This window comes from Oncorhynchus kisutch, unplaced genomic scaffold (assembly GCF_002021735.2).
Source record: "Oncorhynchus kisutch isolate 150728-3 unplaced genomic scaffold, Okis_V2 Okis01b-Okis20b_hom, whole genome shotgun sequence".
Taxonomy (NCBI): Eukaryota; Metazoa; Chordata; class Actinopteri; order Salmoniformes; family Salmonidae; genus Oncorhynchus; species Oncorhynchus kisutch.
This window is the reverse complement of record NW_022261978.1, coordinates 9,470,769-9,488,163: the sequence shown is the minus strand read 5'-3', so window position 1 is coordinate 9,488,163 and position 17,395 is coordinate 9,470,769. Positions and strand designations below refer to the sequence as shown.

Genomic DNA, 17,395 nt, shown 5'->3' with positions numbered 1-17,395 from the left:
TACAAAACATATATACTGTTATATATAGTATAGTATACACTGAGTATACGAAACATATATACTGTTATATATAGTATAGTATACACTGAGTATACAAAACATATATACTGTTATATATAGTATAGTATACACTGAGTATACAAAACATATATACTGTTATATATAGTATAGTATACACTGAGTATACAAAACATATATACTGTTATATATAGTATAGTCTAGTATACACTGAGTATACAAAACATATATACTGTTATGTATAGTATAGTCTAGTATACACTGAGTATACAAAACATATATACTGCTATATATAGTATAGTCTATTATACACTGAGTATATACAAAACATATATACTGTTATATATAGTATAGTATACACTGAGTATACAAAACATTTATACTGTTTTATATAGTATAGTATACAATGAGTATACAAAACATATATACTGTTATATATAGTATAGTCTAGTATACACTGAGTATACACAAAACATATATACTGTTATATATAGTATAGTCTAGTATACACTGAGTATACAAAACATATATACTGTTATATATAGTATAGTCTAGTATACACTGAGTATACAAAACATATATACTGTTATATATAGTATACACTGAGTATACAAAACATATATACTGTTATATATAGTATACACTGAGTATACAAAACATATATACTGTTATATATAGTATAGTCTAGTATACACTGAGTAGATAAAACTTTAAGAATTCTTTCCATGACACAGACTGACCAGGTGAATCCAGGTGAAAGCTATGATCCCTTATTGATGTCACTTTGTTAAATCCACTTCAATCAGTGTCGATGAAGGTGAGGAGACATGGATTGTGTATGTGTACCATTCAGAGGGTGAATGGGAAAGACTAAATATTTCAGTGCCTTTGAAAGGTGTATGGTAGTAGGTGCCAGGTGCACCGGCTTGGGTCAAGAACTGCAACGCTGCTGGGTTTTTCACTTTTAACAGTTTCCTGTGTGTATCAAGAATGGTCCACCACCCAAAGGACATCCAGCCAAGTGGGAAGCATTGGAGGTCAACATGGGCCAGCATCCCTGTGGAAGGCTTTCAACACCTTGTAGAGTCCATGCCCCAGCGAATTGAGGTTGTTCGCAGGGCAAAAGGGCTAGAGGAGGGAGGGAACTCAATATTAGGAAGGGGTTCTTAATGTTTTGTCCGCTCAGTGTATACACCTGTTCACACAGGAGACATGAGGAATAAGGGAAACATGCTGCTTTTTTCAGGCCAAAAATGTGTTATAGTAGTGGTAAATGTTGAAATGGTTGGAGGATAGTGTTGAACTTCCTGTTTCTCTTCCTGTCTCTCTCTCTCTTCCTATCTTTCCCTCTCTCTCTCTCTCTCTCTCTCTCTCTCTCTCTCTCTCTCTCTCTCTCTCTCTCTCTTCCTGTCTCTCCTTCTCTCTTCCTGTCTCTCCCTCTCTCTCTCTCTTCCTGTCTCTCCTCTCTTCCTGTCTCTCCCTCTCTCTCTCTTCCTGTCTCTCCCTCTCTCTCTCTTCCTGTCTCTCCCTCTCTCTTCCTGTCTCTCTCTCCCTCTCTCTTCCTGTGTCTCTCTCTCTTCCTGTCTCTCTCTCTCTTCCTGTCTCTCTCTCTCTTCCTGTCTCTCTCTCTCTCTCTCCCTCTCTTCACCTCTCTCTCTGTCTTCATCTCTCTCTTCCTGTCTCTCTCTCCCTCTCTCTTCCTGTCTCTCTCTCTGTCTTCCTGTGTCTCTCTCTCTCTTCCTGTCTCTCCCTCTCTTCATCTCTCCCTCTCTCTTCCTGTGTCGCTCTCTCTCTATCTTCCTTTGTCTCTCTCTCTTCCTGTCTCTCCCTCTCTTCATCTCTCTCTCTGTCTTCATCTCTCTCTCTCTTCATCTGTCTCTCTGTCTTCATCTCTCTCTCTTCCTGTCTCTCTCTCTCTTCCTGTCTCTCCCTCTCTTCATCTCTCCCTCTCTCTCTTTCCCTCTCCCGTTCTCTCTCCTCTCTCCCTCTCCCTCTCTCTGTGTGTTTCCGTGTCTGTAGAAGCACCACTACCACGAGTTGCCAGCGGAGGTCCAGGAGACGTTAGGGGAGGTGCCTGAAGGCTTCGTTAGTTACTTCACCTCCCGGTTCCCGCGGTTACTGCTACACACACACACTGCGCTCAGCAGCTGTTCACACGAGAGACTTTTCCAACCCTACTACCTGCCCCCCACTGTTAAATAACACACACACACACAGGAAAGGTCGCTGGTTCAAATCCCCAGCCGACTAAAGTGAAAATCTGCTAATGTGCCCTTGAGCAAGGCACCTAACCACACTGGCTCCTGTAAGTTGCTCTGGATAAGAGTGTCTGCTAAATGACTCCAATTTCAAAGTGTAAATTCACTTCCTGTAGTAGAGCCGGAATGATTGCCTCATGAATATTCAGAGGCAGACTGCTGAATGACTGCCTCATGAATATTCAGAGGCAGACTGCTGAATGACTCCCTCATGAATATTCAGAGACGGACTGGTACACTCCAAGACAAAAGCTTTTTAAATGCTGCAAATGTTTTACTCGTACAAGATTAACTGATTTTAACTTTCACCTGCTCTGATGTTCGTGTCTGTGAAGCACATTATTTTCTGCTCTGATAGGATAGTCTGATAGGTTAGTTTAATACGCTGCTCTGATAGGATAGTCTGATAGGTTAGTCTAATACACTGCTCTGATAGGTTAGTTTAATACACTGCTCTGATAGGATAGTCTGATAGGTTAGTTTAATACACTGCTCTGATAGGATAGTCTGATAGGTTAGTTTAATACACTGCTCTGATAGGATAGTCTGATAGGTTAGTTTAATACACTGCTCTGATAGGATAGTCTGATAGGTTAGTTTAATACACTGCTCTGATAGGATAGTCTGATAGGTTAGTTTAATACGCTGCTCTGATAGGATAGTCTGATAGGTTAGTCTAATACACTGCTCTGATAGGATAGTCTGATAGGTTAGTTTAATACACTGCTCTGATAGGATAGTCTGATAGGTTAGTTTAATACACTGCTCTGATAGGATAGTCTGATAGGTTAGTTTAATACGCTGCTCTGATAGGATAGTCTGATAGGTTAGTTTAATACGCTGCTCTGATAGGATAGTCTGATAGGTTAGTTTAATACACTGCTCTGATAGGATAGTCTGATAGGTTAGTTTAATACACTGCTCTGATAGGATAGTCTGATAGGTTAGTCTAATACACTGCTCTGATAGGTTAGTTTAATACACTGCTATCAGACTATCCTATCAGAGCAGTGTATTAAACTAACCTATCAGACTATCCTATCAGAGCAGTGTATTAAACTAACCTCTGATAGGATAGTCTGATAGGTTAGTTTAATACACTGCTCTGTTAGGATAGTCTGATAGGTTAGTTTAATACGCTGCTCTGATAGGATAGTCTGATAGGTTAGTTTAATACACTGCTCTGATAGGATAGTCTGATAGGTTAGTCTAATACACTGCTCTGATAGGTTAGTTTAATACACTGCTATCAGACTATCCTATCAGAGCAGTGTATTAAACTAACCTATCAGACTATCCTAACAGAGCAGTGTATTAAACTAACCTATCAGACTATCCTATCAGAGCAGTGTATTAAACTAACCTATCAGACTATCCTAACAGAGCAGTGTATTAAACTAACCTATCAGACTATCCTATCAGAGCAGTGTATTAAACTAACCTATCAGACTATCCTATCAGAGCAGTGTATGAAACTAACCTATCAGACTATCCTAACAGAGCAGTGTATTAAACTAACCTATCAGACTATCCTATCAGAGCAGTGTATTAAACTAACCTATCAGACTATCCTATCAGAGCAGTGTATTAAACTAACCTATCAGACTATCCTATCAGAGCAGTGTATTAAACTAACCTATCAGACTATCCTAACAGAGCAGTGTATTAAACTAACCTATCAGACTATCCTATCAGAGCAGTGTATGAAACTAACCTATCAGACTATCCTATCAGAGCAGTGTATTAAACTAACCTATCAGACTATCCTATCAGAGCAGTGTATGAAACTATCCTATCAGACTATCCTATCAGAGCAGTGTATTAAACTAACCTCTGATAGGATAGTCTGATAGGTTAGTTTAATACACTGCTCTGATAGGTTAGTTTAATACACTGCTCTGATAGGATAGTTTTATACACTGCTCTGATAGGATAGTTTTATACACTGCTCTGATAGGGTAGTTTTATACACTGCTCTGATAGGATAGTTTTATACACTGCTCTGATAGGGTAGTTTTATACACTGCTCTGATAGGATAGTCTGATAGGATAGTTTAATATACTGCTCTGATAGGATAGTCTGATAGGATTGTTTAATACACTGCTCTGATAGGTTAGTTTAATACACTGCTCTGATAGGATAGTCTGATAGGTTAGTTTAATACGCTGCTCTGATAGGATCGTTTTATACACTGCTCTGATAGGGTAGTTTTATACACTGCTCTGATAGGATAGTCTGATAGGATAGTTTAATATACTGCTCTGATAGGATAGTCTGATAGGATAGTTTAATACGCTGCTCTGATAGGATAGTTTTATACACTGCTCTGATAGGATAGTCTGATAGGATAGTCTGATAGGATAGTTTTATACACTGCTCTGATAGGATAGTCTGATAGGTTAGTTTAATACACTGCTCTGATAGGATAGTCTGATAGGATAGTTTTATACACTGCTCTGATAGGATAGTCTGATAGGATAGTCTGATAGGATATTTTATACACTGCTCTGATAGGATAGTCTGATAGGATAGTTTTATACACTGCTCTGATAGGATAGTTTAATACACTGCTCTGATAGGGTAGTTTAATACACTGCTCTGATAGGGTAGTTTAATACACTGCTCTGATAGGGTAGTTTAATACACTGCTCTGATAGGATAGTTTTATACACTGCTCTGATAGGATAGTTTAATACACTGCTCTGATAGGATAGTTTTATACACTGCTCTGATAGGATAGTTTTATACACTGCTCTGATAGTTTTATACACTGCTCTGATAGGATAGTTTTATACACTGCTCTGATAGGATAGTTTTATACACTGCTCTGATAGGATAGTTTTATACACTGCTCTGATAGGATAGTTTTATACACTACTCTGAAGACTGACGCCATTGGAGATCCACTAAGTAGAAAAAAAAAGTGGGGGTCAAATCTGAAGCCCTATTCTCTATGTAGTGCACTAAGGTGAAGGTAGGGGTCAAATCTGAAGCCCTATTCTCTATGTAGTGCACTAAGCGGATAGTAGGGGTCAAATCTGAAGCCCTATTCTCTATGTAGTGCACTAAGGGGATAGTAGGGGTCAAATCTGAAGCCCTATTCTCTATGTAGTGCACTAAGGGGATAGTAGGGGTCAAATCTGAAGCCCTATTCTCTATGTAGTGCACTAAGGGGAAGGTAGGGGTCAAATCTGAAGCCCTATTCTCTATGTAGTGCACAAATCTGAAGCCCTATTCTCTATGTAGTGCACTAAGGGGATAGTAGGGGTCAAATCTGAAGCCCTATTCTCTATGTAGTGCACTAAGGGGAAGGTAGGGGTCAAATCTGAAGCCCTATTCTCTATGTAGTGCACAAATCTGAAGCCCTATTCTCTATGTAGTGCACTAAGGGGATAGTAGGGGCACTATGAAGGGAATAGGTGGGAAACACCGGTAGGATCATTTGTACCAATGTAAAAGCACATTGACGATCCATATTCCTTTAATTATGAATGAGGTGATACTTTATGGATTAATCCCAGACTGCTGTCTGTTTTCTTCACAGATGCAGACCTTTGAGGGAAAACTTTTATACTTTGGGTTTTTGGAATAATAAAATGAAAATAAATAAATAAACATGTTTTGAACATCTTGTGGTGAACTAAACCGACCGGTATTGTGTTCTTTATCAACATGAATGTGGTGAACGTCTCGTAGTGAACATCTCGTAGTGAACTAAACCGACCGGTATTGTGTTCTTCATCAACATGAATGTGGTGAACATCTCGTAGTGAACTAAACCGACCGGTATTGTGTTCTTCATCAACATGAATGTGGTGAACATCTCGTGGTGAACTAAACCGACCGGTATTGTGTTCTTTATCAACATGAATGTGGTGAACGTCTCATAGTGAACTAAACCGACCGGTATTGTGTTCTTTATCAACATGAATGTGGTGAACGTCTCATAGTGAACTAAACCGACCGGTATTGTGTTCTTTATCAACATGAATGTGGTGAACGTCTCAGTGAACTAAACCGACCGGTATTGTGTTCTTCATCAACATGAATGTGGTGAACGTCTCGTAGTGAACATCTCGTAGTGAACTAAACCGACCGGTATTGTGTTCTTCATCAACATGAATGTGGTGAACGTCTCATAGTGAACTAAACCGACCGGTATTGTGTTCTTCATCAACATGAATGTGGTGAACATCTCGTAGTGAACTAAACCGACCGGTATTGTGTTCTTTATCAACATGAATGTGGTGAACATCTCGTAGTGAACTAAACCGACCGGTATTGTGTTCTTTATCAACATGAATGTGGTGAACATCTCGTAGTGAACTAAACCGACCGGTATTGTGTTCTTTATCAACATGAATGTGGTGAACATCTCGTAGTGAACTAAACCGACCGGTATTGTGTTCTTTATCAACATGAATGTGGTGAACATCTCGTAGTGAACTAAACCGACCGGTATTGTGTTCTTTATCAACATGAATGTGGTGAACATCTCGTAGTGAACTAAACCGACCGGTATTGTGTTCTTTATCAACATGAATGTGGTGAACATCTCGTAGTGAACTAAACCGACCGGTATTGTGTTCTTTATCAACATGAATGTGGTGAACATCTCGTAGTGAACTAAACCGACCGGTATTGTGTTCTTTATCAACATTAATGTGGTGAACATCTCGTAGTGAACTAATGCAATCGGTATTGTGTTCTTCATCAACATTAATGTGGTGAACATCTCGTAGTGAACTAAACCGACCGGTATTGTGTTCTTCATCAACATGAATGTGGTGAACATCTCGTAGTGAACTAAACCGACCGGTATTGTGTTCTTCATCAACATGAATGTGGTGAACATCTCGTAGTGAACTAATGCAATCGGTATTGTGTTCTTCATCAACATGAATGTGGTGAACGTCTCATAGTGAACTAAACCGACCGGTATTGTGTTCTTCATCAACATGAATGTGGTGAACATCTCGTGGTGAACTAAACCGACCGGTATTGTGTTCTTTATCAACATGAATGTGGTGAACATCTCGTGGTGAACTAAACCGACCGGTATTGTGTTCTTTATCAACATGAATGTGGTGAACGTCTCATAGTGAACTAAACCGACCGGTATTGTGTTCTTTATCAACATGAATGTGGTGAACGTCTCATAGTGAACTAAACCGACCGGTATTGTGTTCTTTATCAACATGAATGTGGTGAACGTCTCATAGTGAACTAAACCGACCGGTATTGTGTTCTTCATCAACATGAATGTGGTGAACGTCTCGTAGTGAACATCTCGTAGTGAACTAAACCGACCGGTATTGTGTTCTTCATCAACATGAATGTGGTGAACGTCTCATAGTGAACTAAACCGACCGGTATTGTGTTCTTCATCAACATGAATGTGGTGAACATCTCGTAGTGAACTAAACCGACCGGTATTGTGTTCTTTATCAACATGAATGTGGTGAACATCTCGTAGTGAACTAATGCAATCGGTATTGTGTTCTTCATCAACATGAATGTGGTGAACATCTCGTAGTGAACTAAACCGACCGGTATTGTGTTCTTTATCAACATGAATGTGGTGAACATCTCGTAGTGAACTAAACCGACCGGTATTGTGTTCTTTATCAACATGAATGTGGTGAACATCTCGTAGTGAACTAAACCGACCGGTATTGTGTTCTTTATCAACATTAATGTGGTGAACATCTCGTAGTGAACTAATGCAATCGGTATTGTGTTCTTCATCAACATTAATGTGGTGAACATCTCGTAGTGAACTAAACCGACCGGTATTGTGTTCTTCATCAACATGAATGTGGTGAACATCTCGTAGTGAACTAAACCGACCGGTATTGTGTTCTTCATCAACATGAATGTGGTGAACATCTCGTAGTGAACTAATGCAATCGGTATTGTGTTCTTCATCAACATGAATGTGGTGAACGTCTCATAGTGAACTAAACCGACCGGTATTGTGTTCTTCATCAACATGAATGTGGTGAACATCTCGTGGTGAACTAAACCGACCGGTATTGTGTTCTTTATCAACATGAATGTGGTGAACATCTCGTGGTGAACTAAACCGACCGGTATTGTGTTCTTTATCAACATGAATGTGGTGAACGTCTCATAGTGAACTAAACCGACCGGTATTGTGTTCTTTATCAACATGAATGTGGTGAACGTCTCATAGTGAACTAAACCGACCGGTATTGTGTTCTTTATCAACATGAATGTGGTGAACGTCTCATAGTGAACTAAACCGACCGGTATTGTGTTCTTCATCAACATGAATGTGGTGAACGTCTCGTAGTGAACATCTCGTAGTGAACTAAACCGACCGGTATTGTGTCCTTTATCAACATTAATGTGGTGAACATCTCGTAGTGAACTAAACCGACCGGTATTGTGTTCTTTATCAACATTAATGTGGTGAACATCTCGTAGTGAACTAATGCAATCGGTATTGTGTTCTTCATCAACATTAATGTGGTGAACATCTCGTAGTGAACTAAACCGACCGGTATTGTGTTCTTCATCAACATGAATGTGGTGAACATCTCGTAGTGAACTAAACCGACCGGTATTGTGTTCTTCATCAACATGAATGTGGTGAACGTCTCATAGTGAACTAAACCGACCGGTATTGTGTTCTTCATCAACATGAATGTGGTTAACATCTCGTAGTGAACTAAACCGACCGGTATTGTGTTCTTCATCAACATGAATGTGGTGAACGTCTCATAGTGAACTAAACTGACCGGTATTGTGTTCTTCATCAACATGAATGTGGTGAACATCTCGTAGTGAACTAATGCAATCGGTATTGTGTTCTTTATCACATTAATGTGGTGAACATCTCGTAGTGAACTAAACCGACCGGTATTGTGTTCTTCATCAACATGAATGTGGTGAACATCTCGTAGTGAACTAATGCAATCGGTATTGTGTTCTTCATCAACATTAATGTGGTGAACATCTCGTAGTGAACTAATGCAATCGGTATAGTGTTCTTTATCAACATTAATGTGGTGAACATCTCGTAGTGAACTAAACCGACCGGTATTGTGTTCTTCATCAACATGAATGTGGTGAACATCTCGTAGTGAACTAAACCGACCGGTATTGTGTTCTTTATCACATTAATGTGGTGAACATCTCGTAGTGAACTAAACCGACCGGTATTGTGTTCTTCATCAACATGAATGTGGTGAACATCTCGTAGTGAACTAAACCGACTGGTATTGTTCTTTATCAACATTAATGTGGTGAACATCTCGTAGTGAACTAATGCAATCGGTATTGTGTTCTTTATCACATTAATGTGGTGAACATCTCGTAGTGAACTAAACCGACCGGTATTGTGTTCTTTATCAACATGAATGTGGTGAACATCTCGTAGTGAACTAAACCGACCGGTATTGTGTTCTTCATCAACATGAATGTGGTGAACATCTCGTAGTGAACTAAACCGACCGGTATTGTGTTCTTTATCAACATTAATGTGGTGAACATCTCGTAGTGAACTAATGCAATCGGTATTGTGTTCTTCATCAACATTAATGTGGTGAACATCTCGTAGTGAACTAAACCGACCGGTATTGTGTTCTTCATCAACATGAATGTGGTGAACATCTCGTAGTGAACTAAACCGACCGGTATTGTGTTCTTCATCAACATGAATGTGGTGAACATCTCGTAGTGAACTAAACTGACCGGTATTGTGTTCTTTATCAACATTAATGTGGTGAACATCTCGTAGTGAACTAAACCGACCGGTATTGTGTTCTTCATCAACATGAATGTGGTGAACATCTCGTAGTGAACTAAACTGACCGGTATTGTGTTCTTTATCAACATGAATGTGGTGAACATCTCGTAGTGAACTAAACTGACCGGTATTGTGTTCTTTATCAACATTAATGTGGTGAACATCTCGTAGTGAACTAAACCGGCCGGTATTGTGTTCTTCATCAACATGAATGTGGTGAACGTCTCATAGTGAACTAAACCGACCGGTATTGTGTTCTTCATCAACATGAATGTGATGAACGTCTCGTAGTGAACTAAACCGACCGGTATTGTGTTCTTCATCAACATGAATGTGGTGAACGTCTCATAGTGGACTAAACCGACCGGTATTGTGTTCTTCATCAACATGAACATGGTGAACATCTCGTAGTGAACTAAACCGACCGGTATTGTGTTCTTCATCAACATGAATGTGGTGAACATCTCGTAGTGAACTAATGCAATCGGTATTGTGTTCTTCATCAACATTAATGTGGTGAACATCTCGTAGTGAACTAATGCAATCGGTATTGTGTTCTTCATCAACATTAATGTGGTGAACATCTCGTAGTGAACTAATGCAATCGGTATTGTGTTCTTCATCAACATTAATGTGGTGAACATCTCGTAGTGAACTAATGCAATCGGTATTGTGTTCTTCATCAACATTAATGTGGTGAACATCTCGTAGTGAACTAAACCGACCGGTATTGTGTTCTTCATCAACATGAATGTGGTGAACATCTCGTAGTGAACTAATGCAATCGGTATTGTGTTCTTCATCAACATCATGAATGTGGTGAACGTCTCATAGTGAACTAAACCGACCGGTATTGTGTTCTTCATCAACATGAATGTGGTGAACATCTCGTAGTGAACTAAACCGACCGGTATTGTGTTCTTTATCACATTAATGTGGTGAACATCTCGTAGTGAACTAAACCGACCGTTATTGTGTTCTTCATCAACATGAATGTGGTGAACATCTCGTAGTGAACTAAACCGACCGGTATTGTGTTCTTCATCAACATGAATGTGGTGAACATCTCGTAGTGAACTAATGCAATCGGTATTGTGTTCTTCATCAACATTAATGTGGTGAACATCTCATAGTGAACTAAGGCAATCGGTATTGTGTTCTTCATCAACATTAATGTGGTGAACATCTCGTAGTGAACTAATGCAATCGGTATTGTGTTCTTCATCAACATTAATGTGGTGAACATCTCGTAGTGAACTAATGCAATCGGTATTGTGTTCTTCATTAACATTAATGTGGTGAACATCTCGTAGTGAACTAATGCAATCGGTATTGTGTTCTTCATCAACATTAATGTGGTGAACATCTCGTAGTGAACTAAACCGACCGGTATTGTGTTCTTCATCAACATGAATGTGGTGAACATCTCGTAGTGAACTAATGCAATCGGTATTGTGTTCTTCATCAACATTAATGTGGTGAACATCTCGTAGTGAACTAAGGCAATCGGTATTGTGTTCTTCATCAACATTAATGTGGTGAACATCTCGTAGTGAACTAATGCAATCGGTATTGTGTTCTTCATCAACATGAATGTGGTGAACATCTCATAGTGAACTAAGGCAATCGGTATTGTGTTCTTCATTAACATTAATGTGGTGAACATCTCGTAGTGAACTAATGCAATCGGTATTGTGTTCTTCATCAACATTAATGTGGTGAACATCTCGTAGTGAACTAATGCAATCGGTATTGTGTTCTTCATTAACATTAATGTGGTGAACATCTCATAGTGAACTAAACCGACCGGTATTGTGTTCTTCATTAACATTAATGTGGTGAACATCTCGTAGTGAACTAATGCAATCGGTATTGTGTTCTTCATCAACATTAATGTGGTGAACATCTCGTAGTGAACTAATGCAATCGGTATTGTGTTCTTCATCAACATTAATGTGGTGAACATCTCGTAGTGAACTAATGCAATCGGTATTGTGTTCTTCATTAACATTAATGTGGTGAACATCTCGTAGTGAACTAATGCAATCGGTATTGTGTTCTTCATCAACATTAATGTGGTGAACATCTCGTAGTGAACTAAACCGACCGGTATTGTGTTCTTCATCAACATGAATGTGGTGAACATCTCGTAGTGAACTAATGCAATCGGTATTGTGTTCTTCATCAACATTAATGTGGTGAACATCTCGTAGTGAACTAAGGCAATCGGTATTGTGTTCTTCATCAACATTAATGTGGTGAACATCTCGTAGTGAACTAATGCAATCGGTATTGTGTTCTTCATCAACATGAATGTGGTGAACATCTCATAGTGAACTAAGGCAATCGGTATTGTGTTCTTCATTAACATTAATGTGGTGAACATCTCGTAGTGAACTAATGCAATCGGTATTGTGTTCTTCATCAACATTAATGTGGTGAACATCTCGTAGTGAACTAATGCAATCGGTATTGTGTTCTTCATCAACATTAATGTGGTGAACATCTCGTAGTGAACTAATGCAATCGGTATTGTGTTCTTCATCAACATTAATGTGGTGAACATCTCGTAGTGAACTAATGCAATCGGTATTGTGTTCTTCATTAACATTAATGTGGTGAACATCTCGTAGTGAACTAATGCAATCGGTATTGTGTTCTTCATCAACATTAATGTGGTGAACATCTCGTAGTGAACTAAACCGACCGGTATTGTGTTCTTCATCAACATGAATGTGGTGAACATCTCGTAGTGAACTAATGCAATCGGTATTGTGTTCTTCATCAACATTAATGTGGTGAACATCTCGTAGTGAACTAAGGCAATCGGTATTGTGTTCTTCATCAACATTAATGTGGTGAACATCTCGTAGTGAACTAATGCAATCGGTATTGTGTTCTTCATCAACATGAATGTGGTGAACATCTCATAGTGAACTAAGGCAATCGGTATTGTGTTCTTCATTAACATTAATGTGGTGAACATCTCGTAGTGAACTAATGCAATCGGTATTGTGTTCTTCATCAACATTAATGTGGTGAACATCTCGTAGTGAACTAATGCAATCGGTATTGTGTTCTTCATTAACATTAATGTGGTGAACATCTCATAGTGAACTAAACCGACCGGTATTGTGTTCTTCATCAACATTAATGTGGTGAACGTCTCATAGTGAACTAAACCGACCGGTATTTTGTTCTTTATCAACATGAATGTGGTGAACGTCTCATAGTGAACTAAACCGACCGGTATTGTGTTCTTTATCAACATGAATGTGGTGAACGTCTCATAGTGAACTAAACCGACCGGTATTGTGTTCTTCATCAACATGAATGTGGTGAACATCTCGTAGTGAACTAAACCGACCGGTATTGTGTTCTTTATCACATTAATGTGGTGAACATCTCGTAGTGAACTAAACCGACCGTTATTGTGTTCTTCATCAACATGAATGTGGTGAACATCTCGTAGTGAACTAAACCGACCGGTATTGTGTTCTTCATCAACATGAATGTGGTGAACATCTCGTAGTGAACTAATGCAATCGGTATTGTGTTCTTCATCAACATTAATGTGGTGAACATCTCATAGTGAACTAAGGCAATCAGTATTGTGTTCTTCATCAACATTAATGTGGTGAACATCTCGTAGTGAACTAATGCAATCGGTATTGTGTTCTTCATCAACATTAATGTGGTGAACATCTCGTAGTGAACTAATGCAATCGGTATTGTGTTCTTCATTAACATTAATGTGGTGAACATCTCGTAGTGAACTAATGCAATCGGTATTGTGTTCTTCATCAACATTAATGTGGTGAACATCTCGTAGTGAACTAAACCGACCGGTATTGTGTTCTTCATCAACATGAATGTGGTGAACATCTCGTAGTGAACTAATGCAATCGGTATTGTGTTCTTCATCAACATTAATGTGGTGAACATCTCGTAGTGAACTAAGGCAATCGGTATTGTGTTCTTCATCAACATTAATGTGGTGAACATCTCGTAGTGAACTAATGCAATCGGTATTGTGTTCTTCATCAACATGAATGTGGTGAACATCTCATAGTGAACTAAGGCAATCGGTATTGTGTTCTTCATTAACATTAATGTGGTGAACATCTCGTAGTGAACTAATGCAATCGGTATTGTGTTCTTCATCAACATTAATGTGGTGAACATCTCGTAGTGAACTAATGCAATCGGTATTGTGTTCTTCATTAACATTAATGTGGTGAACATCTCATAGTGAACTAAACCGACCGGTATTGTGTTCTTCATTAACATTAATGTGGTGAACATCTCGTAGTGAACTAATGCAATCGGTATTGTGTTCTTCATCAACATTAATGTGGTGAACATCTCGTAGTGAACTAATGCAATCGGTATTGTGTTCTTCATCAACATTAATGTGGTGAACATCTCGTAGTGAACTAATGCAATCGGTATTGTGTTCTTCATTAACATTAATGTGGTGAACATCTCGTAGTGAACTAATGCAATCGGTATTGTGTTCTTCATCAACATTAATGTGGTGAACATCTCGTAGTGAACTAAACCGACCGGTATTGTGTTCTTCATCAACATGAATGTGGTGAACATCTCGTAGTGAACTAATGCAATCGGTATTGTGTTCTTCATCAACATTAATGTGGTGAACATCTCGTAGTGAACTAAGGCAATCGGTATTGTGTTCTTCATCAACATTAATGTGGTGAACATCTCGTAGTGAACTAATGCAATCGGTATTGTGTTCTTCATCAACATGAATGTGGTGAACATCTCATAGTGAACTAAGGCAATCGGTATTGTGTTCTTCATTAACATTAATGTGGTGAACATCTCGTAGTGAACTAATGCAATCGGTATTGTGTTCTTCATCAACATTAATGTGGTGAACATCTCGTAGTGAACTAATGCAATCGGTATTGTGTTCTTCATCAACATTAATGTGGTGAACATCTCGTAGTGAACTAATGCAATCGGTATTGTGTTCTTCATCAACATTAATGTGGTGAACATCTCGTAGTGAACTAATGCAATCGGTATTGTGTTCTTCATTAACATTAATGTGGTGAACATCTCGTAGTGAACTAATGCAATCGGTATTGTGTTCTTCATCAACATTAATGTGGTGAACATCTCGTAGTGAACTAAACCGACCGGTATTGTGTTCTTCATCAACATGAATGTGGTGAACATCTCGTAGTGAACTAATGCAATCGGTATTGTGTTCTTCATCAACATTAATGTGGTGAACATCTCGTAGTGAACTAAGGCAATCGGTATTGTGTTCTTCATCAACATTAATGTGGTGAACATCTCGTAGTGAACTAATGCAATCGGTATTGTGTTCTTCATCAACATGAATGTGGTGAACATCTCATAGTGAACTAAGGCAATCGGTATTGTGTTCTTCATTAACATTAATGTGGTGAACATCTCGTAGTGAACTAATGCAATCGGTATTGTGTTCTTCATCAACATTAATGTGGTGAACATCTCGTAGTGAACTAATGCAATCGGTATTGTGTTCTTCATTAACATTAATGTGGTGAACATCTCATAGTGAACTAAACCGACCGGTATTGTGTTCTTCATCAACATTAATGTGGTGAACGTCTCATAGTGAACTAAACCGACCGGTATTTTGTTCTTTATCAACATGAATGTGGTGAACGTCTCATAGTGAACTAAACCGACCGGTATTGTGTTCTTTATCAACATGAATGTGGTGAACGTCTCATAGTGAACTAAACCGACCGGTATTGTGTTCTTCATCAACATGAATGTGGTGAACGTCTCATAGTGAACTAAACCGACCGGTATTGTGTTCTTTATCAACATGAATGTGGTGAACGTCTCATAGTGAACTAAACCGACCGGTATTGTGTTCTTCATTAACATTAATGTGGTGAACATCTTTTGGTGAACTAAACCGACCGGTATTGTGTTCTTTATCAACATGAATGTGGTGAACGTCTCATAGTGAACTAAACCGACCGGTATTGTGTTCTTCATCAACATTAATGTGGTGAACATCTCGTAGTGAACTAATGCAATCGGTATTGTGTTCTTCATCAACATTAATGTGGTGAACATCTCGTAGTGAACTAAACCGACCGGTTTGAACATCTTTTGGTGAACTAAACCGACCGGTATTGTGTTAATGTTTTGAGAAGACACTGTAGGTTAAACCCCATAAAATAAACCACAGAAAATCCCTACTGTGGGATTAATGACACACCTGTATTGATTGAAAAATAAATATGTACAATAACAATTGAATAAATGAATAAAAAGACTGAAAAACACTTCAGACCTGATACAATAACTATCGTAATCTGATGAGAGACCAGACATCATGCAATAATTCTACAACAGTCTGGGAATCATTGAAGGCTCAATTTTAAGGAAGTGCAATATTCAACTCCTCTGGGAACTTTACAAATGAGATATTGTATTTGAATATGTCAGATTCACACTTCATCCTCAGATTTACGACATTTACAACAGTTGACAGACAAAAGTTCGATCTTCTTTCAACTCGACAAGCTGAAAATCAATTTTTTTGTTTCTCATTTGATGAACATGGAGAGAAATCGGGGAAATGCACACCAGCGACGTCAGAGTCAAACCCGAGATATCTGACGGGCTGGGTAACAAATGTATTGAGGATTTAGAGGTAAATTGATGCTTTCATAACAGATGTGAAGATCTCCAGGAAGAGGGTTGGACTGAAAACCCACAGGACGGTAGATCTCCAGGAAGAGGGTTGGACTGAAAACCCACAGGACGGTAGATCTCCAGGAAGAGAGTTGGACTGAAAACCCACAGGACGGTAGATCTCCAGGAAGAGAGTTGGACTGAAAACCCACAGGACAGTAGATCTCCAGGAAGAGGGTTGGACTGAAAACCCACAGGACAGTAGATCTCCAGGAAGAGGGTTGGACTGAAAACCCACAGGACAGTAGATCTCCAGGAAGAGGGTTGGACTGAAAACCCACAGGACGGTAAATCTTCAGGAAGAGAGTTGGACTGAAAACCCACAGGACAGTAGATCTCCAGGAAGAGGGTTGGACTGAAAACCCACAGGACAGTAGATCTCCAGGAAGAGGGTTGGACTGAAAACCCACAGGACAGTAGATCTCCAGGAAGAGGGTTGGACTGAAAACCCTCAGGGACAGTAGATCTCCAGGAAGAGGGTTGGACAGCCCTGCCTTATATCAAAGGTGGGTGTAAACTTCATCTATACGTTATTAAACTCGCACAATCTGGATTCCCTGAACTCTCATAAGAACCAACGGGAAGAGAATTCAGGTGAAACAATTCAGACGAATC

General features: G+C 39.1%; 1 protein-coding gene across 1 annotated transcript in view; it reads left to right on the top strand.

Annotated features, from left to right (window-relative positions):
- Window positions 1-5,922, top strand: part of LOC116358953 (serine/threonine-protein kinase/endoribonuclease IRE1-like) — a 74,179-nt gene extending 68,257 nt beyond the window's left edge. Inside the window, 2 exon segments of the mRNA XM_031811404.1 lie at window positions 2,038-2,751; window positions 4,390-5,922. Of these exon segments, the coding sequence (XP_031667264.1) occupies window positions 2,038-2,220 (183 nt within the window). The 3' untranslated portion in view covers window positions 2,221-2,751; window positions 4,390-5,922.
- The last annotated feature ends 11,473 nt before the right edge of the window (window positions 5,923-17,395 follow it).